We start from the raw sequence: 21721 nt of genomic DNA on the forward strand, positions 1-21721 counted from the left end.
GGAGAAAGAGAAGACAGAGAGAAGATGTAGGTGGAGGTGGAGAAGTAGGAAGGGTATAAGAGGTGGAAGAAAATAGGAAGTAGGAAGGAGAAGAAGGACGCAGTTTGCGCTCCGACGACCTCGCTCGCTCGTGGTCTTCCGCGGCCGTAGTGCCACGCGTGAACTCGAGTACCGCGGTAGCAGCACGCGTAACTCGTGCAAGAATCTCCCACTACTATATTCTATAGTACGCTATTACGCTGTTATTACCGGCAGCGCTCGGTCGGTCACACACGCCAGCACGGGCCGGTCCGTTCCGTCGGTAGCGCGTGCCGCGTGTGTTCTTTCGCGCTACGACAACCACCATCACACCGCGCACGCTACCTGGACAAACACGTTACCCCGCGTGTGTTACCGCGTACGCAGCCAACTCGTTCCAATCCTATCGGCCGCTTAGCGGGAACTGGAGACGAAAACCTTGCCCGCACCGCGTTGCCGTCCTCGCTCCAAACTCACTCTCATTCTCCATCCCCTTTGCTCTCTCACCCCCTGAATCGCGGTCTCGCTCTTGTCCTCTTTCTACGTTCGGCTCTCTCGCTCGCGCCGCGTTCTCACACTCCGCGCGCTTCTCAGCGAAACTTTCCCGGCGTCGGGACACGCTGCCGCTGCCACCACCACCATCACTACCACCACTGCCACCGCCAACGGTACCAACACCATCGCTTTTCTACCACCACCGCCACCCACCGCGCCGTTACCTTCGTCTTTTCGACATTTACCAACACCGACAACGAGATTCTCTACACATCTATAACGTTTCACCACCACCAGATTCGTCCCCCCTTTCATTCCGATTCTCCCCGGTTGGACACCGACGTTTCTCTTTCCTTCGTATATCCTACGTTTCCTTCTCTGGTTCTCTTTCAAGTTTCACACAACTTTTCCAACCACCCCACCAGAGGCACAGACAACGTCGACGCTGTCGCGACGATATACGCTATATCCAGCGCACGCGGATCTTTTCTATCTTTATTCCCTTTCGCTTGCTAACTTGCCGGTTCGCCCGTTCGCTTCCTGTCCTGGGAATGCGCGTTACAGTCTAAAGTACGCTTTCACGAATGTTCGCTAACGCTACAACACCTCATCTCTCTCTCCTGCGGCTCTCGCCTCCGGCTCCTTTCTCTTTTTCTCTGCCTTTCTCTGTTCGTGCATAAATGGACCGAACTTCGTGGAAAGCGGCTAAACCTTGTGTTAAGCACCGATTCAAAAACTCGACGACGAGGCAGCTTAATATTCGTATCTGCACTTTTTATGTGAACACTTAAAAATCATTTCGCAATTTCTTTGATTGCGAACCGCTGGTACACGTTGTCGACGTGTATGACCGGTATAGTTCCCTGAATTCATAATGTTGCCACCTCGTAAAGCGAGCAATATAGATTTTGCTCTCAGGCAGTAGGTCGCGTTGAATCAAACATTAGTACAACTATGTATGACAGTGATTTATCAGACGCGCAAGTACATCAGTAAGACGTTTGATGAACGTAAATTTTTCACGCATACTGCAATATTAACGCATTCACGAATAGAGACTAGTTCATATTATGGACGTTAATGTGATATTATAGACACGTAATACTGTGGTCGTAAACGTATTACCATATCGTATAATGAACGAAATGCAATCAAATGAAAGCTGACGCGAAACGCGAAAACCTTTCTCCGCAACCTATTAAAACTTCGCACGGGAAACTAATCGATTTGAATCAAACTTAATGCTCCTGAGAATCCCTTCCTGTTAACCATGAAACATTTACATGTAAACACTGAAGTTGAACTTTCTTAACTTTTGGGAAATTTTCGAACAAATAAAGAAACTTTTTTGAGACAAACGTTTGCTTAATTCTCAATAACGAAAATTAAAAATTTAGAACTCATACGATTTTAAGCTTTGCGTAACATGCGACAAAATTTGATCCTACCCCAGGAAATCCTAGGAAATAGGAGCAGCTTTCCCAAGTATATCTAACGAATCGAAAAACTGTAAAAAGCGGTGAACCGACACTTTTCACGTCAGAAGATTTTTACGTGTGAATCATAATGCGGCAAATCTCGTAAGTCCAACCAACTGCGTCGGACGAGAAAACGTCTATTGTAGTGTGCATGCCTTAAGCAGCGGCACGCTTCGAGGTGGGTGGAAGGGAGCAGAAAACGGGGTGTGCGCGTGGCCGGACTTGTGACGCCTGCGTCAATCTGCGATTCATTGCCCTGGCAACGGCGACGCTCATCGTCGTGCCTTTTTCTCTTTCCCGCTAAGCTCGATCGCCGTTTCACTTATCTCTTTCGACATACGGATATTCCCATTTTCCTCTTCTACCGACTTCCGTCTCTGTCCCACTAGACGCACTTCTTTCAACTGCTAGATGCTCCTTATTCTCGTATCACGAGAACAAACCATTGAGGTTTCTGCGACGTAACAAGTGGATATCCTCATTTCCTACACGATCATTTCCCGTGCTTCTACATCTTTCACTGTCTTTACGGATTTCGTTTCTTCTACGAGAACTCGATTCGGAACGTTGTTCGACGTATCGTTTTTCGATAATCGCGCGTATTTGGAGCAATTTTCGACGAATACGAAGCCATCTAGCACGATTTTGATTCAAGGAAAGTCGAGAGATTATTTCAACGATGTTTGTTCGAGATACATCTGCAAATTTAATTTCTGTGCAATTAAGAAAAGCAAACCGCGTTTTGGTATTATTCTTAAACACCGCAAAGTAAGAAGCTACTTCTTTTCTTCTGATGTAGAAAAGAGGAAGAAACGTGCTAATATTTTTCACGCTTTTAACGGAAAATACACATTTTCTCAGTTTGATAAGTTTACGAAAAGTGCCACGAATTATTTATAGAGAAACGTCACACAATCTCAATACCCCTGTATCTTTCATAATAAAAGTCATTCTCATTAATGCTTTCCTACATAATTAGAATTTAATACCATTTCCAGAGATTTATTACTATCCCAAAAAAGGATAAAATGAAAATCGTTCCGACATTAAAGGACGCAAATAAAACCTACTAAACTACGACTTACAAAGAACACGTATATTTCCTGGTGCACCCCTATACTGTCGGGTAAGTGATGCGTAACGGAAAGAAAAGGAGTTTTCCAAGTCTGTCGACTTAAGGCTCGAATCATGTTACCATTTTATCGACGAAAAGACGAGACTTGCTGGTGAAAAACATAACTTCCACTTTGAATGGTAAGCCTTAAATGGTACATTCCTGTAACTAAAGAAATTTCTAGAACGTTCCTAAGTATACGCCGTACTGCTATGTACCAAGATTTCGTCCTGAGTAGAATATCTACACCTAATGTAGCATCTCAGGAAAACTTCTTTCGAAGAATCGATTTAAATACTCTTGCTGCTCGCAGTGCTCGCGATGGACTTACCTAAATCTGTATGTAGGAAGACCCAGTTTCATTAGATTCGCAAAAGAAGAAAATCTTTCTAAATAGTCGCTCCCTCTTTTATTATATCCAGCACTTTCCACTTCCATCGATTGAATAACGAAGTCCCTTCCCTGCCGTTCCCTTTATCGCAGATAAAGTTCTCTGTCATAATAACTTTGACGTCTTTAAATGGTACGTATATCCGTAATAAATTGTTCTTGCAAACTTTCTAGATGGCAAGCTACATAAATAGTCTCGTGGAATCTCCCCCGTACCGTGCGTTTCCTACAACCCACCTTTGCCCCGAACCAACCTCAACCCCTCTTCGAGACGTCGCTATACTACTCTTAAAGATGCTTTTCATTGCACTCCTACACAGTGGAATCCGATCGATGCGAGTGTCCCGTTCTTTCGCGGGTAACTTGCTCCGTTCAATGTCCTCCTCCAACAAACCGGACCTCGAATCCTACTATACGCATCTTCCATTGTGTATTTCGCGACCTTATCTTCTTTCGTTCTCACTATCCCTTAAAATCTCTATCTCTTTCCGCATCTGCTTTTTCTCCGCTGTCCCATTCTTTACGGGCGGATACGAACTTTGATAGTAACCCTTGGAGAAGGGTGGCTAGCTGGATATGTATGCTTGTTCCACCAGTTCTCATGACTTGCAGTTTCGTTTCCTCTTTCAAAAATCTTACCACGAGAAAAGTTGTTGATTTGCCTTTATTGGTTTCTTCTAACCTTGTTGTCGCGAAAATCCCTACAGTTTCATTCCTTGTACCTCTGCGACCCTGTTAGCTACGTTTTAATCTTCTTGCCTAATTCATTTCTTTACCTCCATTGTTACCACTCGTTACGGTTTACATCGACTTAATTGACTTCTGCTTTGCTTCAGGCCAAGGAACGTCGACGAGATCGTAAATGTGAGCACGAATATGTGTGTGTGTGCTTGTGCGTGCATTTACATAGAAGACTGATTGGTACGTGTAGTTGATTTATTTGAATATCGAAGATCAACGATTTGAATCGCTGAGAAATTCAATCGATGCAATATATTCAGAAAAATATAAACGATGAGTGTTCACAAAGAACATTTAAATAATAATAAGATATTGCTGACGATTCTATCAAGTTCGAGTACTTCTTTCACACCTTTCATCGACACCTTCAAAAAGGTTTGAAAAGCGACGACGATTAAACATTTTTCATCTTTGATTGAATTGAAAATACAGTCGAAGGATCATTTGAATTTTACGCTGTGTTTTCGAGTACTACAGTGATAATAAATCTGAATCTATTACATAGGGTGGATACAATTTTCGTAAGCTAAATTCACAGAAATGTCTATTCATTCCTGGTTCGAGACTTCGTACCTCTTCCGATTTACCGAGAAAAGTTTTGCATGCGCGCTGAAGTTTTCATCCGCAATTACTTGGACATCTAACTTGCCAAATATTGTAATAAGACTTTCTCTCATACGTCCCATCTGTTTAGCCGAATTAATGAAGTGAACTTACTCTTATTAAATACTGCTTTTGATATTATGCTATTAATCGACTGAGAATACAAAGGGATTGAATATATTCTTTTAATATTAAATTTCATTGTATCTGTTATTTTTTTATCTCTTACCTTAATTCGATATATCGAATTATTCATTGTATATCTTTTTATAACAAAACCATTTCAATACATAGGATAAAAATAATTATAACAATAAACCATATGTTTATATGTATTTAGTAAACACTAATAATATCAATATTTGTACGTATAGTATATAAATATTATTGTAATTTGACGAAAAGCTAGAGATATAGGAAGTAAATACTCGTATATGAAATAAGTTATCAAAACGAGTTCAAAGAAGCTTTAAACCGATAGCTTGCAATTTCGAACCAATCATTATTCTCGTAGTTTACCAATTTTTAAAGACACAAGCAATCGTGAACAAAAGGAATCCGATTTTAAATCGTTGATGCACACAGTTATTACTATCAGAAAATATACTAGTCGAAATTCAAATTGCCTTATTGAAATCGCTTAATGGCATAACAAAAGAAATAACGCAGCTATAAAGAAATATCAACATTAATAAATGGAGTCACCAATATGCAATAGTCGTAATAGTCAGTGTTTAACTGCAAAATGTGCCAAAGTACCACTGTACTCTGTTTCCAACAACGTCACAGTGAAATGATCTAAAGCTGAACACTAGAGTTTTAAAGACAACTCATATAAATGAATAGAAACACAGAAATTTTAAAATTCTTTAAGTTGCAAAAATTCAACTATTCTTACTATAATATGGAAATTATGAAAATCATAGAAAAATCTATCTAATAAAGGGTACACGTTACAGAGTCAATTCATTTCTTTATGTATAGAGATGCTTTCAAAACATGAATATCGCATTTGTCCTCATCCAAAGGATACAATTTTATTATAACGTAGTAAAAATATTAATCTATATTTGTTGCACAACAATTTTAACGTGATGAAAGTATTGAATAATTCCACCAATTGTACTTTATCAGAAAGACAATTAAAAGGAATATGTTCACAGTCTTCAATGGCTATTATTAAAAATCTTAAATGGGAACGAAAACGGAATTATACGGTTTCAGAACCATTTTATAAATATTGTGATGATAATGTATTAATTATTGAACAACGATCAGTTTGGTATACATGGAATTTGAACAACCTAAATGTAAATTCCCAGAATTTTAACTCATCAAACCATATATGTAGATATAAGGAAAAAGAAACTTACCAAAATAGAATTTCATCTGAAGAACATCAATTTATTCTTGCATTTGATTCGTGATATACATTTGTTACTTAGCGCCTGAAATTTTAGTGCATGAATCGATATTTTATCTCGTATCTCGTTATAGCAACTTAATACTCTTTATATGTAAAATTTGAATTCCCATCGTAAATTAACTTTGCCAACGTACCATGTGCGAGTCAATAAACTTTTTCATATTACTTCCTCTGCTGCTCCGTTAAGTTCCAGGCTTGATTATTAAATGATTACTTATGGACGTCATGATGAATACAAGATTAATAAGCATACTCAATTAATTGAACGCTCCGAAATGATACCTGATTTTTAAGTTTCTAAAATTCCAATATCTAGTACCTTTACATCTAAATTATACAATCGCGAAAAGCATTCGCTTTAAACGTTTGACTATTCTTCATTCCCTATTTTGCTCACGAAGTCTATACGTTACGTTAATTGATATGTCACTACCGACATGTGCGCGAACGTTATAACTCGTGTTCCACAGAAGATTTAAAATTACTCTCTAAATTTTGATTTGCTGCGCAGAAAATGGTGGGGAGATACGATGGAAGTATCACTGTGTTGCACCACGTGTCTGCATGGAAAGTTCGCAGGATAACCGATGACAGGCCACGTTGGTGTTACAGTTACCTACCGTATTGACCACATTCAGATAACGCTATCAAACATTCACAAGGTATACGTGTTGCATACGCGACTGGAGGACAATCTTTGCTTTACACGATACATTAGCTTTCTGTTCTCGGTAGAAATGTTACTCTTGGCATTTTATCATTACTTTGCATTCTATAAACGAAAGTTTTCAAAATTAAACAGTATTTAGTACATACATAGTTACATGTATAACCTTTACCGTAAATAAATAAATACTTCGTAAGTATGTATCAGGAAACATTTTAAAGTTGAACGAAAATAAAATACATTTGTTAATTTGTATTAGTTATTGATATAAGATTATGTTTATTTAACATAGTCCTGTATTATGTGTAGAACTTTCATTTACCGCGCAGTGTCGTTTCATATGTATGCATGAACGCTTGCCTTCATTTTTAGAATAGTTCAGATAGTCGTATACGAAACCACTTAATCAGATTACTATTAAAAATCAGTATTAAAAATTCATCAAAATACTTTTCAAAATTGTAGTATTATATATAACAGCAATTAAAATTCACAATAAATTAAAAAAAAAAATGAATAGTTTCTATTTTCAAATGATCGGATACAAATGATAATTAATGATATTTTGCATTTCTTTTCAATATTTTAAAATTTTATTATAATAATAAATAAAAAAATCACATGCTTTTTTAAATAAATAAATTTTCAATATAGGTTTGATAAATATCAGATATATATGTAGCGTGAAAAAATATAGTATACAATCTTGAAATCTTGAATTTAAATCTGCCGCTCTTGGCAATATCATTTTCTACTATACGGTTTCATTTATACAAATAAGTACTGCACGGCAGGATTTTATCTAACAATCAAAGATACAAAGATAGAGTACGCGAATCATATATATATATATATAACCATATAAGTGGATGCGATATCGGAATAAAAAGAGAACGGTGCATAGAGATCTCTTGTGTCTTTATCTAATCGGGCATGGCATTAACGCCGGTCGTTGATTAATGTTATAATTACACATTTATTATACGAATGTGCATGCGTTATTAGACAAGGACATAAGAAGTCTCTATGCAGCGTTCTCTTTCTATTCCTATATCGTTTGTTCAGCTCGGTCACGCACTCTATCTTTATGTCTCTATACTAACAACACAGTTAATCAACAAATACTGTTTCCTATTTTCATTACGCATAAAGATTACTTTTGCATTAAAAGAACTCAATTTGCTTTAATATTGTGCATATTATACATTAAGGACAATGTCTTATCAATTATATCGAAACACAACATTAGGTAATACGTTACAAGAAAGCCTCGATGAGCTCATTCAGGTATGTTCACAAAAATATGTAATATTGCGGTTAATGTTGTCGATAAACCAATTTTACTTTTGTCATCATGCAAACTATAGAAAATAAACATTAATATGATACACTTCAAATGAAAAATGCATAATCTATGATATTCATTTTATGTAATAATATAATATGTTGTAGTATGGGCAAATCACACCTCAGTTAGCAATTAAAGTACTATTACAATTTGATAAGGCAATAAATCAAGCACTTGCAGCCAGAGTTAAATCACGACTTATATTTAAGGTAACTAATGTTGATATTTGATATTAATTACTTTAAATAACATTGATTATAACTGTCATTTCTTTAAAATTTTTAGGCTGGTAAATTAAACACTTACAGATTTTGTGACAATGTATGGACCTTTATGCTTAATGATGTTGAATTTCGTGAAGTTCAAGAAATTGCAATAGTAGATAAAGTTAAAATTGTTGCATGCGATGGAAAAAGTATGTAACCCTTTATTTACTTTTATAACTGTTTAATTAACTATTTGTAATATATCTATATTCTAAAAAAAATATTGAAAACAAAAATAATATTAGTAATTCTTATATTACTACAAACATTATAATTTTTGTACTATTACAGCATTGGACGGGGATGCAGCAGCAAAACGATAATATCTCTTTCTTATACAACTAAATATATCATTATTATTACATTATACTAGTTATAAAGAAATTTCATTATATAATATATTATAATTTTATAATAATTCAAATAATAGATAGTAAACAAAACAAATTATACATATATATTTAATATAGGTATAGAATTTCCATTTATTTTTGAATGACAGTTAAATTTTGTTACACAACAACTAAAATCATAACACCACATTGAAAGTAGGAATAATAAATTGTAGCTGCCTTTTTTGTCATATCAGAACATAGCAATAGCTTTATTTTTATATTGTACTTGAATATAACTATCTAATCTACTTAGATTTTACATATTATATTTACTAATAATTTATTTCCAAAAAATATAGAAATATATAATATAATCTTCCTATGTGGTCCAATCTGTTGTTCCAAAGATGTAAATAATTTTTCAAACGAGACTGCAAGATTTATTAAGATATTTAAATAAGCGATACAAAGTGCCATTAAACTTATATAGAAATGTAATTCATAATAATGTACTTTGTATTCTAAATAGAAATTTCGAATATTAACAACATTCTTTTACTACTTATAATAATTTATTCATAAGTAGATACAATAAATTTATAGTAAGAAATAATGTACCTATACTTGTTATCGTTAATATAATGGTTTGTCTAACATTTTTATTGTGGGGCGTAAAATTTAATAAATAAAGTACAAGTATATTTATAATATATTGTCCATCCAGAAAGAAACAAGGCACAATATTGATAATTGCTAATCCCGCAGAAAATATTGTAATATATTTGCAAAGAAGTGTCAAAGCTTCTGGTAATTTAGGATTTAAGAATGAATATTTAGGTATCCAATCAGATACATCAACAGTTCGATAGATATCTGCTGGGTGTCCAAAAAATAATACATCCTTTCCCTCTCTCCTTTTTATTTGAACAACCTGTGATAGAAAGGGAAACCAGTTTGTTAAATACTTTAAATGTTATTAATTGTTACGTGATTAATATCTAAATGTTTGTTTTTAAATATATACCTTGGTAACATTATCAAGGGAAGGTCTTAAACAATGAGTATCATGAAATACACATTCATGACTAGCATGACAAAAATTTTGAGACTGATTAATCATAGTTCTGGCTGGAAGGCAAGAATGAGGAGGTAAATGTAAAGGAGCTGCTTGTGGTCCCTCAATGTACTCAAAGCATAAACTTCCTGTAATTTCACTATCTGATGTACAACAGTTTATAGCACCATTAGTTTTTTGTTTTGATGGAACGGACTCATCATATTCCTAAATTAATTTGCTAATTAGGTTATGAAAATTTATATTATGCACAAAGATACTACAATTACTTGTTTAAAAAAAGAGTCATATTAACTAATGTAAGAAAATTATACAGAAAAAATGTTACCTGAATAAATGATTGTTTAACACAGTATCCAAGAGCTGGTTGATTAACTGTGTTTAATATACAATCGTACCAATCTTCAGTATATTTTACAGGACAGTCATTTATTTCATATATTAAATCCTGTTCAAGAAGTCCTGTTGGACCTAGTACAGGTGAATTCTATAAACGTAAATTTTCATAAAAAAAACTTACCATTCCTAATTCAAAATTGATCATTTGCTATCTATCTCTACTCTAATCAATTTTGTTTTCATATAATTTAAGTAAAACATAAAAATCATCTGACAACCAATGTATTAATATATAAGAATACATTATCAGAAGACTTACAGGTAAAATGGTCTTTACATAAATTCCATTCCCTATTGCATAAAATGGTGCCCAAAACCATGTAGAAAGCAAAAGAACGGTTGCAGCTACTGTAGCAAGTACTATGTTATGCCAAATTCCTGCACAAGTAACTCTTAGTTGATTTTTTAATGGTAATGAACTAAGTTGTTCACTGCTTATATGTACATAAGCTATGGGTATTGTGAAAGCAATTAATATCCCCAAACCAAATAACTGAACATCTTCTCTTGCTGCAGCCAATGCATGCCCTAATTCATGCATAATACTGCAAACTGCTAATGTAATGATATAATATCCAATCTCATTGAAGGGCATATCTATGCCAGGTAACTGTAAAAAATAAAAACGTGTCACATATAATTTTATCAACGGAATTAATTTATTAAAGAATTATCTCACAATAGTAAATTAAATATTATTCTAAGTTAAAATTACCATGGGTTCTAATAAAGGTTCAGAATTAGTATTATCAAGAGATGGTCCATTAGACCATATATTGAACGTCATTCTTAAGATTACAATTATAGCAATTGGCAAAATAATGACACTAATAATTACTCCTGCATTAAACCAAGCAGTCCAAAATTTAGAGCGATCCATGCCCCATTTAATTATTTTACGATTAAATGCTGTGGTGAACCATTTTATTCGCAATATTTGAACTTCTAAACCAGTATTTTTCAAAAAATATAGGTATGGATAATGTGAACATGTCTGTAAAATAAATGATATTCGTAATTATTATTACTTACAAATTATCAAGAATAATTATCATTAATATTTTATCTTCACAAAATAAAATTTTTTTAAATTATAATTCTAAAATTATATATAAAAATACTTATAATATTTATCCGTATAACATTCATAAACTGTACCTTGAAAATTGTGTCAAAAAAGAATAATGAGCAATGAATGAGACCTATTGCAATTAATACATTTAAAACTTCCATTTTTCAATACTTTATTTTGATTTTTTATGTAAACACTTTTCATGTTACATCTTACATCATGTATCAAGCTTCCTTGACTATATAGAACCGCATGTCGTACAACTTGTACAGAACTATTTGATTTTCCAAGTTGTAAGGATATAGTAAAATATAACTTTTTAACAGTTGCATTCCCTAGATGATAATAATTACTTTTGTAATTATATTTATATCACTAATGAATTTATATTAGATGTAAATTATGTTATGATTGATCTATAATGCAACATAATATAATGTTTTGATAAAAACAGTTATATTTTATAAATTAAACTCAATAAATGCTCATGAAATTTAATATTTTAACATTAAGTTTACAAATTTTTCAAATCATACTCTATAAATTAAAAATAATTTTTATCTCATTTTCATTCATATCTTATTACATACTGTATTATTATATTCTAAAAAAACTTTTAAGTATTACATAGGGAATTCGATATAGGAACGATGATAATCCAACCAGATTGAACTGAATAGTGATGACTTAGATACAACTTACAACTACAGCAGGATGCACACGCCTAATTCAATTATGTATGAATTGTATGATCATTATCACTTTCACTTTGTTTATAACCTTATCTATCGTTAAATTAGTAGTAATGATATATGATATCTAAGATATAATTTGAATATTTGTTTTGTGTATATTTTAAAGCAATTGCTGTTATACTGACATGTCGTTATCTATTGAAAAACAAATTGAATTATTATTAGCTGGTCATCCATTAGAAATTGGTGACACGCATGATAGTACCCATGCGGTACAAGATGAAATAGGTAAAGTGAACTTTATATGTAATTAAATGTTAATGTTTGAGAAATGATACTTCATTGATATGTATATGCAATTAGTTAACATTTATTATATACTATTATGAAGCTTATAAATGAATCAAAAAAATATGTTAGAAATTATAACATTTAGTTCTTTTAATTTTTGATATTGTTGATTTCATACATTTGTTCTCTTAGTTTTATTTTATCTTTCATTTCTTATGCAATTATTATTAGTTATTAACAACTTATACAAAAGAAACGTGTCACAGGAGGAAAAGGAACACCTAGTACATATATACCAATTTGTCAAAAAACTGTAACATACATTGTTGCTGCTGTAGTGATAAATAATCAAGGGGAAGTATTAATGATGCAAGAAGCAAAAGCTACTTGCAGTGGAAAATGGTATTTACCTGCTGGTCGTGTTGAACCTAATGAAAATTTATTAGATGCTGTTAAAAGAGAAGTCTTAGAAGAAACAGGGCTTACATTAGATCCAGAAACATTGATATTAGTAGAATGTGCAACTGGTTCATGGTTCCGATTTGTATTTACTGGCAAAATAACTGGTGGTAAATTAAAAACATTAGAAGAAGCAAATGAAGAATCGCTGCAAGCATGCTGGGTGAATAATGTAAATGATCTGTCACTCAGATCACATGATATTATATCTTTGATAGAAAGAGGTAAAACTTATGTCACGAATAAGAATATTCCACAACATCCATATTTAATGCCAATTAGTACACCATTGTCCAAATTATTGTTGCGGCTATCAATCACTTCGAAAAAAAGATCAACGTAAGTTACATACATTTGAAATACGCTTAATTTAAATTTATTTTACATTGAAGTTTCAACTTTATTTGTATAAATATATCAGTGCTTATGCTTGATTCCTCTTTAGTATTTACGCTTGCAGTATAAGGTCACTGGTGATAGTTTTCATAAAAGAACAACAACAATCTGATTATGACTGTGAATATGGATGAAGGCTTAGGTTGGAGTATAGTAGGTACACTTACATGCACATGCACTTGTACATATACATTTATAGCAATAAAATGCTTGCTTTTTTTCATTTTAGTCCAAACTCGTACTATTAACAACGTAGATGTTCATAAGTAAATTATGATTAACAATAATTGGAAATGATTATTTTATGATGCATAACATGTGCACAATAATAGTATCAATTGTATTATAAAATTACTAACTATATATATATATTTATATTTTATCTAACAAACTGCATAAACAATTATTTTGTTTAAGATGTAAATAGCACATATTCGATTGTATAAACTTAAAGTACAAAAATCTTCATAAAATGCCAACATTTTATTCCTTTTATAGTTTTAAATTGATATACAATTATGTATTATATTTTATCAACAGGAATAAATTGCATGTACTTGTATCAGATACCATGCCATTCCATTTACCAATTTGTGAAATTAATCCACATCGCAACCTTCTTTCTACTTTACATAACTTTATGAAGGTAAATATTTCTTAATATCTACCTTTTGATATAGATAATTTTGTATTATAATCTATCATAAATTGTTTAGGAATTATTTGGAAATGGAGTTGCACAGCATAAACCACATGGAATACTTTCCTTAGAATTCAGTGGAGGGCAAGGAGGAGATGGACTTTGTTTAACATTATTAGTATCATTCAAGTTACCTGTAGAAGATGTACCTGCTACAGGAAAATTCATTTGGCATGAGCTACCTGAAAATCTCACTACAAGTATTACTTATCGTTTACCACGAAACATGACAGTGCCTTTAAATGTTATACGATGATCAGATATTCATAGTTAGTGTACAAGTGAACATTAGGTGTGCATAGTATAATTGCATTTCAAATTTTATGTATGAGAAATTTTATTAATTTTTCTTTTTCTAGAAAATGAGGTAAAAAATTTTTGGACTGGCACGCTCTTAATATTTTGACTATAATTATGCATTCAGTAACTTGCAATTTTACATTTTTACATTGTCAGAACAGAATTATAAAATTTCTTAGTTGAGAAATATAATTGAGAACAAAATAATTAGTGCGCACGTACATTCGCACATAATTCTATATATACGCATATACAAACGAGGTATACTTATCTGATATTAATATCTAACAATTTCTAATTATATCAAAAAATATTTATGTTATATATTTACATTTTTCCTAGTCTGTACCAATGATTTTTTTAACAAGAATGAATATGTAGTATGTAGTATATGTAACTCACATACAAGTCTATAACATAATATCATTAATACTAATTATAAATAAATGATGTGAATGTATTTTATCAGAGAAAAGCTGCTAGCATTTCTAGTTGGTACCAAAAATTTTGAGAAAGAAGAGATCTTTTTGCTTCAATCTTAAAACTCATGTAGAAATTTTTATAAAAATATTCATAATATATATAAATGTAGGAAGCTGACATCCTGACAGTAGAAATTAATTTTTATATGTTATAGAATATTATAAAGAACAGTTATTTTACGTTCCAAATACAAGTACGTAAAATGTACAAATATAACAAAGTTTGGGAAAATTATTAAACACAAATACAGACATAATACACTAGCATTTATGCATAAATATATTTGACATTGTAAAATAATAGTCACTTAAATGTGCAAAATCTGCATAAAACACATAGGTTAAAATATCGTATATACATATAATACATTATACAGATATGTATTATAATACATGTTTATGTAATATTTGATAAAAAGTCCAAGATAATTTTTAATGTTGTTTACATAACATTTTTTGAAGTTTTCGAAGTATTTATAATTTATATAAATTAAGTAATTTTTTAAGCTTATATAGTATTTATTAACAATGTGCAACTGAAATAAAATATATTAATTATAATTTAATATGTTTAAAGCAATTTCTACATATTTTACTATACATAAATAAATCATGAAGACTGTGTTTTATACAAATTTATACAATATCTTCTTTAAAATGATATGTCAGGAGTATGAGTATACAAATTTAAGACATATATGTTACATGAAATTTAAAATCTTTTAATATCACAAAAAGTACATTAACATTTTTATAAAAAAATTTTCAGTTCAAGTATACTTTTGGCTTATTCTATACATAACAGTAGTATAAATCAAATTCATACAGAAAATATATATCAATATATTTTTTAATATTACATTATTTGGAGTAGAATAAAAAGGGATTTTAAAATACTTAACTGAAATGTTGCTGTAAGTGATAAAATAAACAAAAAGTTTAATTAAAAAATTGTAATTTTTTAATAACTTTACCATATTATATAATAATACATTTACAAATACTTAATATATTATGTGTAATTGCACGTATTTTCGATTGTATTTTATATATCAAAGATGCCATGTAGAGAGATTTCACTTTTTACAATATAAAACTTGTAATTCCAAAAAAATATATATTTATATATCCATAATTATTGATGCAATTGTTGATCATTAAGAAATTTAAACTCTGATAATACATTTTTACAGCAATTATAATTATAAAATATATTCATAAGTTAAACTATCATTAAAGTATTTATTTAGTATACTTAAGTTGATGTTGGTGTTAATACCCCAACTGCATTTGTTGACTCCTCATCATTACTTTCATTTTTTATAGGAACAATATTATTTTCAATAGGCATCAGTTTGACATTAGTATTTTGAATCATTGATAAATTATTGAACGAATTTATAGATGTAGTGTTATTAAGATTTGCAGTACATAACGCTTGCTTTTCATTATTTTCACATTGATTAATGCTAGTGTTAATATTTACAATATGTTTTTTCATATGAGTCGTTAAATTTCCACTATGATAAAAGTCTTTCCCACAAACCTTACATTGAAATGGTTTAATTCCGGAATGGATTCTTTCATGTATTGATAAATTGCCACTATGCCTAAATTCTTTACCACATACAGCACATTTATATGGCTTTATACCTGAATGAGTTCTTAAATGAGTCGATAAGTTTCCACTATGACTAAACATTTTTCCACATATTTGACAACCATAAGGTCTTTCACCAGAGTGTGTCCTCATATGGATAGCTAAGTTTCCACTGTGGGTAAAACACTTTTCACACTGATTACATTTATAAGGACGTTCTCCATTATGAGTTCTCATATGTATAAATAAATTACTTTTATGTCCAAACTCTTTGAAGCATATTTCACATTGACATTTAAGTTTTTTTCCTATGTTTGTGTCTGAAGAACCTTTGGGTGGTCTTCCAGGACGATTAGATTTTATGGAAGATATAGGCTCTGAAATTGATACTATTTGACTTGTAAATTTTGCTGCTTGTATACTTTGAGGACATTGTGACTGTTCAGCTTTTTGATTCATGTCTATATGACATTGCTGATTCATTTGATTCAAATTTCCTTCTTGATTAATTTGAAAATTTGTATTATTTTGTACATAATTTTTCATATATGCTAAGGAAGTATTTTCCTAAAATATTTAATATTAGTCAGTTTCTTAGTGAAATGTTATATAGGTTTTATGATTTAGAAAATAAATCAATAAAAACATTTATTGAAATTATAAAACTTACTTCAGATTGGAATAAATTATATTGACCATGAATTTCATTTTTTGGATGTATTTCATTTGATAGCTGTGCGTGACTCCAAAAGTGTGATATCTCATTATATTTATAATCAACATCTTCTTCAATAAATGTTGGATATTTGGAATTATTTGAGGTATTAACTTTATCACCAAAGTTAACATCTTCTATTCCCATACATTCATGTTTTATTTGAACAGGATTAAACATCTACACATATGTATATATTAGAAAATAGTTATAATTAATAATATTCTTGCATTATTTACTGAGATTAAATACTAAAAGCTTGATTAAATTGATTAATTAGTCTATTAAAATAAAATAATGAATGCTGTAATTTCCAAAAGGAGAATGATCTTTAATTTACAAAACCAAAGTTATAAACCTTGTGGAATAATTATTTAAAAGACAAATAATGGTTTTAGTGAATTTAAAATTCACGTAAAATACACATACATTTCAGAAAATATATTCTAGGATTAATAGCCACTGCGCTATAATTCGCAATTCTTCATAGTTTGATAAAAAGCTGAATTTTTGAAAGAAACAACATGACAGACATACATTGTCACTTCACCACAGCTATTTATTACATATACATATGTGTAAAGAAGCAATTATTTATATTACACTCCTCTCTGTTTATACACATTTCTTAGAATATCATCTACTACATTAAGTATTTAGGGTGTTCTTTTATTAAATATATTAGAGAATACAATTTGTTCCATATAATATATAAATTTTTATATCGTAAAACAGTGCCATCTAGGAAAACTATGTTGTTTTGTAAAAGTTTCCAATTTAATATAAACTAAGTATTTTATATTTTTTTTAATTTCAAAAAGATTTAATTTAAGTTAGAATCACATTTATACATTTAGAACGACCATTGACATTTTAATACCGTTTTGTTTTGATTCATCACTTGATGGAAATGACTTTTGATTTAAATTCAAAATATTATTTATTATTCTTGACAATTCTCATACTATTGATTAAAAATCATTATTCATTTGTATAATTGTATACATGAAATTATTTACAAGATCTTTAATTTGCACATGAAATCAACAAAATATAATACAATGTATGTGAATAAAAATTAAATATGCCGATAAATGTATGTATACAATTTATGTGTATGTCTGCATACATACAGAAAAAAAGCAAGGAAAGAGCAAGAAAAGTAATACAAAAATTTCAGGAAGTATATTAGTTTGATTTCATTAATAGGACGTATTGGAATTATATTATTCATATATGTAATTTAATGTCTTGTACCTTAAAAGTAGAATAAGTTAACTAGACATACATGGTTAGACATGCAACTAGAAGTGTGAAAAAATTAAATCTTTCAATACATATGTTCAGTATTGAATAATACAAAAATTCTTTTATTCAACTATCCAATTTTAATAATTTTATTTATATAAATGTTGAGATGTAAATAATTCCCTCTCTGATATTTATAATTATATATTTTATATTATGTATTTTATAATTCATTTACTTTGCATATAGAGTACGCTACATATTACCATATCATTTTTCACTTCAGAAATCCTATTTTCCAAGTTTGTGCTTGTGAATCTTGTGGCTTGTGTTCTAGTGTATATGTATGTTGTATGCAAACCAAAAAAATAAACATTTTGTAACTAATTTCGAGTATATGAGAGGTCGCTGATTAAATTAATTTTGATGTATCCTTTTTATCATCAAAACTAGTATATTGTTAAATTATGCTAAATAAAAGTATTCAAAAACATATAAACAACTTAGGAGAATAAAATATACGCATTTATATATATTTTTTAATGCTATACGTCTTGTAGCTTGAACAAAAATATAAATGAAAATGACAGTTCCCTGACGCCATTAAATTCAATTGTGTTACCATAAAATTTATTTCAAAAGTGATTTATTAAGCTAAAAATATGTAAGAACCGTAACAAATTAAAATAACTTGAAAAAATGAACTAGAATGTAAAATCAAACACTATGCCTGGTGGAAGACGTAATGCTGCTAGTAGAAATGGACAGAGTAAATCCCAAGCTAACTTCTCTGTATCTTCAAATATTGGTATACGAAGTAATAGTGGAGAAAGAACAACTGGAAATGGTGCAGATGATAAAAAGTCAGAACTTTGTGGAATGAAAGCATTAGTACCAAAACATGTACCTATACCAGTTGTACCTGTGGATGGTCATTTAACTTTTGAAGCTTTGTCTTTTGTTGTGTCAATTATTGCAGCTTCTTTACAAATGCTTAATTTGTATAGAACTGTTTGGTGGTTACCTCATTCTTATAATAATTATAGTATGGTATGTGCATTAAAATATTTTTCATTATTTTAAGTCATCTATTCTTTATTATAATTTATCTTTTTTTATAAAAACATGTGACTTCAATTTTTCAGAATTTCTACCTAATAGATCCTTATTTGCTTGTATTTATTATAATTATGGTTGCGAGGCAATTTATTTATTCTTTATTGCATCGAGTTATTGATGTTTCATCACCAGTTCGTTGGTTACCTACTGCTCAAAAAATGATGAGGTATATTTTGCTATAAATTATACATTATATATATAATGTAAAACTTATATTTAGGATACTTTAAATATTATGTTTCAGGATAACTTTACTAATCATTGTGATGAATATATTATGCTGGTGTCTTTACCATATGGCTGAACGACATAATTCGATGAAGATTTTTTACTTATGTTATCCGTCTGTATTACTTTATTAAATTGTAGTTGTTGATCCTCGTGTGATATATTGATATGTTATATATGTATATCATTCATCATACATCATATGTATATCAAGTGTTTATTGTATGTACTTTGTTTCAGAAGTTTATCTGTGTATTTTGTAATGTTTGGTATAAGTGCAGCACCTTTCTTTGATATATCAACACCTTTATATGGTAAAGATGAAAAGAAAACAAAGTTTCTGATGGGTATAAAACTTATATTTATACTAATAATGATTATTATTATATTAACAAAGTGTTAAATTTATGAATTTAATCTTCTTTTTTGTGTAGATAAACCTTTACATAATTGTTCATTAAATGCATCAGCAATTAGAGCAGAAGTTTCAACATTAAGGTCCGATTTCAATCGGCGTTTGAAACGAGCTTTGTTTGCATCTTCTAGTAGTGCTTATGTATGTGGTATTGCACCCATTATATTTGTACCTCAACACCTACATTTTAATATTTCATGGGTTGTGCAACATGTTATTATGTTTTGGCTGGAAAGAATAAGTGCTCACTTTTCACATGCTTATCCTGTCAGGTATGTATTTATATAATTATATTGTGTAACAATTTATGTTGTGTCAATCTTATAAATTCTTTAGTAGTGCATGTTGTATTGTTCTAAGATTGTATAATGTGAATGTTGTATTAAAAAATTCATTTGCAGAAATTTGATGAATACAATAATTATTTAGGTACTGTGATGTTTTACATAGAGCGGCATTACACCTAGGTCGATGGGTTAAAATTGAAAATCGCAATAGTCATACTTATGCCCAAGTGTGGAATGATTCTATTTTGTGGCCTCATGGTTCAGTTGTGAGACATAATAAAGAAATCTATCGTTCCGAAGGCTGCTGTACTGTAGCAGAACCAGGAAATTCAAATCATTACAGATTTTATGTACGTGATCAATATTAACTTATTTTGTTATAAATTTTACTTTCATCATACATACGAGTATACTGCAAAAATAACTAATAATAATAAATTATGATTATTTTGCACAGGCTTTATTTAGCAATCCTACAGTGTTACTTTGTTCAATATTGGGCTTGCAACTTCTTCTTGTTTGTGCACAATTACTTATTTTACTACGCACAACTGATTGGTATCAAGTGTTATCAATAACATTGCTTCTTGTGATCAACTATTATACTTTATTTAAAGTTACTAGAGACTATCTTATTTGTTGGAAAGTATATCATGCAGAACAAATAATACAAGAAAAGTCGCAAATGATTGCAAATTCTACTGTTCAATAAATGATTATTGAACAAATTGTCGGTGTTATTCTGTTTGCCCTTTCGAAACGACTATTTTAACTTCATTTTATAATTTATTGGTCTTACAAAATTATTTCCTTATAATAATTTTTATCACAAATAAAAAAAAAAGGCAATAAAAAATGCAAATAAGGAAATAATTAAATTAGAACTTTACCACTATATCGTGATTTTGCCTTTGGATCGGTGGAAATCTGACAAAATAATGTGGCGCAAGATTGACCTTGGCATTCAAGATCAAATTGCAATTTCACATTATTATATTAATTATTTAGTTGTTTATGCCAGAAAAACTTACTCGTTTTATTTACTACGTTTGTTATTTTGTTTCAAAAACCTAGTTTGTTACGATATTTTTGAACTGTATACTTGTTTTTTGCTATGAGCAACTAAATAATTTCCTATATGGAATAACGAGATGCATCGAATAATACATAAAGAATTGTAATTCTATTTAAAAAAGTTGCAGTTTACCTTTTTAAATCCTTTACGTGTCCACCTGCAAACAAACTAATAATATCAGATCTCTTTCTCGACGCCACTCAGCTTTTGCTTGAAAGATTTTTTTGCTTTATCCTATTTATGGTGAGCTATTTCTGCTAACGAATAATTTTCTCGTTTTTTCA

At 30.5% G+C, this 21721-nt stretch overlaps 6 protein-coding genes across 15 annotated transcripts in view; 3 read left to right on the forward strand and 3 right to left on the reverse strand.

The window, feature by feature from the left end:
* LOC138181119 (box A-binding factor) overlaps window positions 1–6288 on the reverse strand; it is a 310196-nt gene extending 303908 nt beyond the window's left edge. Inside the window, exon 1 of one of the 3 annotated variants that reach the window (XM_069115697.1) lies at window positions 6213–6288. The gene's annotated coding sequence lies outside the window, so the exon portion shown is untranslated. Of the gene's footprint in view, window positions 1–249; window positions 445–6212 lie in introns of those variants that run through there. The other 2 variants (XM_069115696.1, XM_069115695.1) reach the window with 2 other exon arrangements.
* A 1618-nt stretch (window positions 6289–7906) lies between these two features.
* On the forward strand, window positions 7907–8996 carry TfIIA-S (general transcription factor IIA subunit 2). The gene is made up of 4 exons (XM_069115722.1): window positions 7907–8219; window positions 8385–8489; window positions 8566–8695; window positions 8838–8996. Exons 1-4 carry the CDS (start codon window positions 8148–8150, stop codon window positions 8867–8869), a joined length of 339 nt encoding a protein of 112 aa, XP_068971823.1. The 5' UTR covers window positions 7907–8147; the 3' UTR covers window positions 8870–8996.
* Window positions 8997–9431: 435 nt separating this feature from the next.
* S2P (membrane-bound transcription factor site-2 protease) lies at window positions 9432–12269 on the reverse strand. The gene is made up of 7 exons (XM_069115715.1): window positions 12130–12269; window positions 11514–11762; window positions 11071–11349; window positions 10615–10965; window positions 10285–10443; window positions 9906–10163; window positions 9432–9812 (listed from the first exon to the last, which is right to left on the reverse strand). Exons 2-7 carry the CDS (start codon window positions 11586–11588, stop codon window positions 9444–9446), a joined length of 1491 nt encoding a protein of 496 aa, XP_068971816.1. The 5' UTR covers window positions 11589–11762; window positions 12130–12269; the 3' UTR covers window positions 9432–9443.
* A 1-nt stretch (window position 12270) lies between these two features.
* Window positions 12271–14743, forward strand: LOC138181123 (8-oxo-dGDP phosphatase NUDT18). Its single transcript, XM_069115721.1, has 5 exons — window positions 12271–12410; window positions 12680–13211; window positions 13809–13914; window positions 13985–14260; window positions 14328–14743. Exons 1-4 carry the CDS (start codon window positions 12308–12310, stop codon window positions 14222–14224), a joined length of 981 nt encoding a protein of 326 aa, XP_068971822.1. The 5' UTR covers window positions 12271–12307; the 3' UTR covers window positions 14225–14260; window positions 14328–14743.
* An 898-nt stretch (window positions 14744–15641) lies between these two features.
* Window positions 15642–18733, reverse strand: LOC138181122 (zinc finger protein 37). Of its 4 annotated transcripts, none has more exons than XM_069115716.1 (3): window positions 18580–18733; window positions 17021–17245; window positions 15642–16917 (listed from the first exon to the last, which is right to left on the reverse strand). In XM_069115716.1, the coding sequence occupies exons 1-3, from the start codon at window positions 18580–18582 to the stop codon at window positions 16006–16008; spliced, it is 1140 nt and encodes a 379-aa protein (XP_068971817.1). In that variant the 5' UTR covers window positions 18583–18733; the 3' UTR covers window positions 15642–16005. The 4 variants fall into 4 exon arrangements, with proteins under 4 accessions (XP_068971817.1, XP_068971819.1, XP_068971821.1 ...); XM_069115718.1 differs by lacking the exon at window positions 18580–18733 and adding an exon at window positions 18323–18425; XM_069115720.1 differs by lacking the exon at window positions 18580–18733 and adding an exon at window positions 17603–17815.
* LOC138181120 (transmembrane protein 39A) lies at window positions 18053–21090 on the forward strand. Of its 5 annotated transcripts, none has more exons than XM_069115713.1 (8): window positions 18053–18248; window positions 19022–19363; window positions 19459–19598; window positions 19677–19775; window positions 19901–20007; window positions 20095–20347; window positions 20526–20712; window positions 20820–21090. In XM_069115713.1, exons 1-8 carry the CDS (start codon window positions 18150–18152, stop codon window positions 21072–21074), a joined length of 1482 nt encoding a protein of 493 aa, XP_068971814.1. In that variant the 5' UTR covers window positions 18053–18149; the 3' UTR covers window positions 21075–21090. The 5 variants fall into 5 exon arrangements, with proteins under 5 accessions (XP_068971814.1, XP_068971812.1, XP_068971811.1 ...); XM_069115711.1 differs by having other exon boundaries at window positions 18062–18248; window positions 19904–20007; window positions 20505–20712; XM_069115710.1 differs by having other exon boundaries at window positions 18065–18248; window positions 20505–20712.
* Window positions 21091–21721: the final 631 nt, after the last annotated feature.

Source organism: Bombus flavifrons, chromosome 6 (genome assembly GCF_040668555.2).
Source record: "Bombus flavifrons isolate JBK064 chromosome 6, iyBomFlav1_principal, whole genome shotgun sequence".
NCBI lineage: Eukaryota > Metazoa > Arthropoda > Insecta > Hymenoptera > Apidae > Bombus > Bombus flavifrons.

What these genes read in the sequence shown, in the direction of transcription:
- TfIIA-S (XM_069115722.1), top strand. Translation starts at nt 8,148, where the DNA reads ATGTCTTATCAATTATATCGAAACACAACATTAGGTAATACGTTACAA. An exon ending in GCCTCGATGAGCTCATTCAG is followed by an intron (nt 8,220 to 8,384) that starts GTATGTTCACAA and finishes AATATGTTGTAG; the next exon opens with TATGGGCAAATCACACCTCA. An exon ending in TGTTGCATGCGATGGAAAAA is followed by an intron (nt 8,696 to 8,837) that starts GTATGTAACCCT and finishes GTACTATTACAG; the next exon opens with CATTGGACGGGGATGCAGCA.
- S2P (XM_069115715.1), bottom strand. Translation starts at nt 11,588, where the DNA reads ATGGAAGTTTTAAATGTATTAATTGCAATAGGTCTCATTCATTGCTCA. An exon ending in AACCTTTATTAGAACCCATG is followed by an intron (nt 10,966 to 11,070) that starts GTAATTTTAACT and finishes TATTTTTTACAG; the next exon opens with TTACCTGGCATAGATATGCC. An exon ending in CCCTTGATAATGTTACCAAG is followed by an intron (nt 9,813 to 9,905) that starts GTATATATTTAA and finishes TTTCTATCACAG; the next exon opens with GTTGTTCAAATAAAAAGGAG.
- LOC138181123 (XM_069115721.1), top strand. Translation starts at nt 12,308, where the DNA reads ATGTCGTTATCTATTGAAAAACAAATTGAATTATTATTAGCTGGTCAT. An exon ending in TGCGGTACAAGATGAAATAG is followed by an intron (nt 12,411 to 12,679) that starts GTAAAGTGAACT and finishes AACGTGTCACAG; the next exon opens with GAGGAAAAGGAACACCTAGT. An exon ending in ACTTCGAAAAAAAGATCAAC is followed by an intron (nt 13,212 to 13,808) that starts GTAAGTTACATA and finishes TTTTATCAACAG; the next exon opens with GAATAAATTGCATGTACTTG.
- LOC138181120 (XM_069115710.1), top strand. Translation starts at nt 18,150, where the DNA reads ATGCCGATAAATGTATGTATACAATTTATGTGTATGTCTGCATACATA. An exon ending in TAATACAAAAATTTCAGGAA is followed by an intron (nt 18,249 to 19,021) that starts GTATATTAGTTT and finishes AAAATGAACTAG; the next exon opens with AATGTAAAATCAAACACTAT. An exon ending in ATTTTTTACTTATGTTATCC is followed by an intron (nt 19,776 to 19,900) that starts GTCTGTATTACT and finishes ACTTTGTTTCAG; the next exon opens with AAGTTTATCTGTGTATTTTG.
- LOC138181122 (XM_069115716.1), bottom strand. An exon ending in ATAATTTATTCCAATCTGAA is followed by an intron (nt 16,918 to 17,020) that starts GTAAGTTTTATA and finishes TAAATATTTTAG; the next exon opens with GAAAATACTTCCTTAGCATA.